Source organism: Homalodisca vitripennis, chromosome 1 (assembly GCF_021130785.1).
Source record: "Homalodisca vitripennis isolate AUS2020 chromosome 1, UT_GWSS_2.1, whole genome shotgun sequence".
In the NCBI taxonomy this organism is placed as follows: Eukaryota; Metazoa; Arthropoda; class Insecta; order Hemiptera; family Cicadellidae; genus Homalodisca; species Homalodisca vitripennis.
The window spans coordinates 10,775,057-10,777,729 of record NC_060207.1 but is presented as its reverse complement, the minus strand read 5'-3'; the positions used below and the strand labels follow the sequence as shown (position 1 = coordinate 10,777,729).

At 39.0% G+C, this 2,673-nt stretch overlaps 1 protein-coding gene across 1 annotated transcript; it reads left to right on the top strand.

Annotated features, from left to right (window-relative positions):
- Positions 1 to 289: 289 nt before the first annotated feature.
- LOC124353019 lies at positions 290 to 1,154 on the top strand. The gene is made up of 2 exons (XM_046802849.1): positions 290 to 455; positions 871 to 1,154. Exons 1-2 carry the CDS (start codon positions 290 to 292, stop codon positions 1,152 to 1,154), a joined length of 450 nt encoding a protein of 149 aa, XP_046658805.1.
- The last annotated feature ends 1,519 nt before the right edge of the window (positions 1,155 to 2,673 follow it).

Genomic DNA, 2,673 nt, shown 5'->3' with positions numbered 1-2,673 from the left:
GTCTATTCCAATCTTCAATCTCCTTTTATTTTGAACAGGCTTTTCCTGAAAAGAAAAGAAGAGTTCGCAAAGGTGCCTCACGCAGCAAAGTGTCCTTGAGTGATCACCAATTGAAACTTAGAGATATGGTTCCTCCAGTGGTATTGCTTCACTAAAGATTTGGATTCTTCTGATCTGAGGAGAAAGCATTACTTTATCATTGAAGAGAGAATACAAGTCTTGTGTTAGGCTTGCTAAGTCATCTAAGGTGCTTGATGTTCTACAAAAATCTTCTAATAAAGTCAAAACTATGTGGGAGATCGTTAATGAAAGTAGAGGGAAGAATCAGTCTCCATGTAATGTCCCCCGCACCGTCAAAGATGACAAGGGAGTTGATATCAGTGATCCAAAACTGGTCTCAAACATGTTTAACAAATTCTTTATTGATGTGTCTAATAGTGCATCAACCTCATCCAGTATTCCTCATTCTTATGTGCAGCCTGGATTGTGTACATCTTCATTTTTCTTATCACCAGTTACTAGGAGAGAGATAACAGATATCATCAGGTCTTTGAAGCCAAAGACGTCTTCTTCTGGCTGCGACAGGATATCATCTAAATTGCTTATGTCATGTAGTGAATGTTTTGTTGACCCACTCGTTCACCTTATTAACTATTCATTCGAAGGTGGAGTTTTCCCAGATTTGTTGAAGCTTTCTGTTTTGAAGCCCTTGCTTAAAAAAGGAAGAGTGGATGAACTCGATAATTTTAGACCAATATCTATCACATCAACGTTTTCAAAGATATTTGGAAAGGGCAGTCTTAAATAGATTATGGTCTTTTATTAATTACAACAGTATTTTGTTTGAGAATCAGTTTGGGTTTGTTAAAGGACGGTCAACTGTCAATGCAATGTTTACGCTCATCAACAAAATAGTAAATGCCTTGGATAGAGGTAGATCTGCTTCCGGTGTCTTTTTTTTCGATCTTCGGAAGGCTTTCGATGTGGTTTCCCATGACATCATGTTGGAAAAGCTCGAAGGCATTGGAGTTCGAGGAGTGGCGAACCAATGGCTTTCATCTTATTTGAGGGATCGTCGACAGCCGTTAGAAGTGTCCTTCATCGATGCTGCAGGCACTGTGAGGCGAGGGGGCGATGCTACTCGGATGTGCTGAGCGTTAAGGCGGGGGTGCCACAGGGCTCCATACTCGGCCCTCTTCTGTTTAATTATATATGTAACGACCTCAGGAGTTGTAATGCGGAGGCAAGTTGTGTTTGTTGTTTGCAGACGACACGTCCATCGTAATGGAAAACCAATGGTCGTGAGGCCATGGAGGTTAGCACTTTTGTGGAGTCTAATAAGATTGTTCAATGGTTTAGGGAAAATGGTCTAGTGGTAAATGCTGCTAAAACCGCAATTGTTGAATTCGCAATCTCATCTAATAGCATTAATAATCTCAGCGTTTGGGTCGATGATATGGAAACCTTTCTGAACAGCATGTTAGGTTTTTGGGATTGTCTATAGACAGAAACCAGAATTGTTCATCCCACATCGATTATGTAGCACGTAAGCTTTGTTCTGGAATCTTTGTGCTTCGTAGACTGGCACCTTTTACAAACGCTGCGATTCCTCTTAACAACCTACTACGCTCTAATTTTCCCTTATCTTTCGTATGCGGTTGACAATCTGGGGATCGGAAAGTTGTCGTACAAAACGGCTTTTTTGTCTTGCAGAAGAAGGCAGTGAGAATAGTAGCTGGCATCCGTCGAATGGAGACTTGCAGGCCTGTTTTTAAGGAACTTAAATTGCTTACCTTCCAAGCATTTGTTTTTCAGACCTTGATTTTCTTACAGCAGAACCATGGTGTTTTCCGGTCCCTTGTTCCTCAGTCGGGATACAGTCTTCGACAAAAACATAAACTGAATATTCCTTACCATTCCACTACTTTTTTTTAAACATCACACCTTTTACAATGCCACGTCCCTTTTTAACGCTCTTCCTGGTGCTCTTAGAGCTGAAAAGGATTTATTTTGTTTTAAAAGAATGCTTAAAGCTTATCTTATTGAACACTGTTTTCTATTCTGTAGATGACTACATTAATAGCAATACGTTTAATTTATTTAGTCCTTCCTATGTATTTTGTTCCTATGTAAATTGTTCTCCTACACATGATTGTACTAAGTTGACGCAAACCAATGCATTGTAATATGTTATATGGAATAAAGGATGTTTTGATTTGATTTGATTTGATTTAGATGAACACTAACTAAGTAGACTTTGGTAAACGACAATGGATAGTATCAACCACTGATTCTGGAGTGAATCCATTGTAAGCCTCTCCAACTCTGTTAACGATCGTAAATGACATTACTAGTAAAATGGATCCTTCATTATTTTTCATAATAGAAGGTGTCACGCGCAGTATTTGGATACGAGCACTCGACGTATGGAGGAATAGTAATTATGAGGACAAAGGTATTCATTAGGGTACTCGTGAATACTGCATGAGGTTTACAAAAATAATTATTGTTTCACATCCAAGAGCTATAGAAAACTACGAACTCCTTGATGATGGTGAACTGATATTTGAACAAAGATTCTCGTCTGATATTTCAAACATCAATGGATAAATAGTTATCCTGAGTTTACCACCGTTGTTTGGGGTAGGGACCAAGGCTTTGTTAGTCGCAATA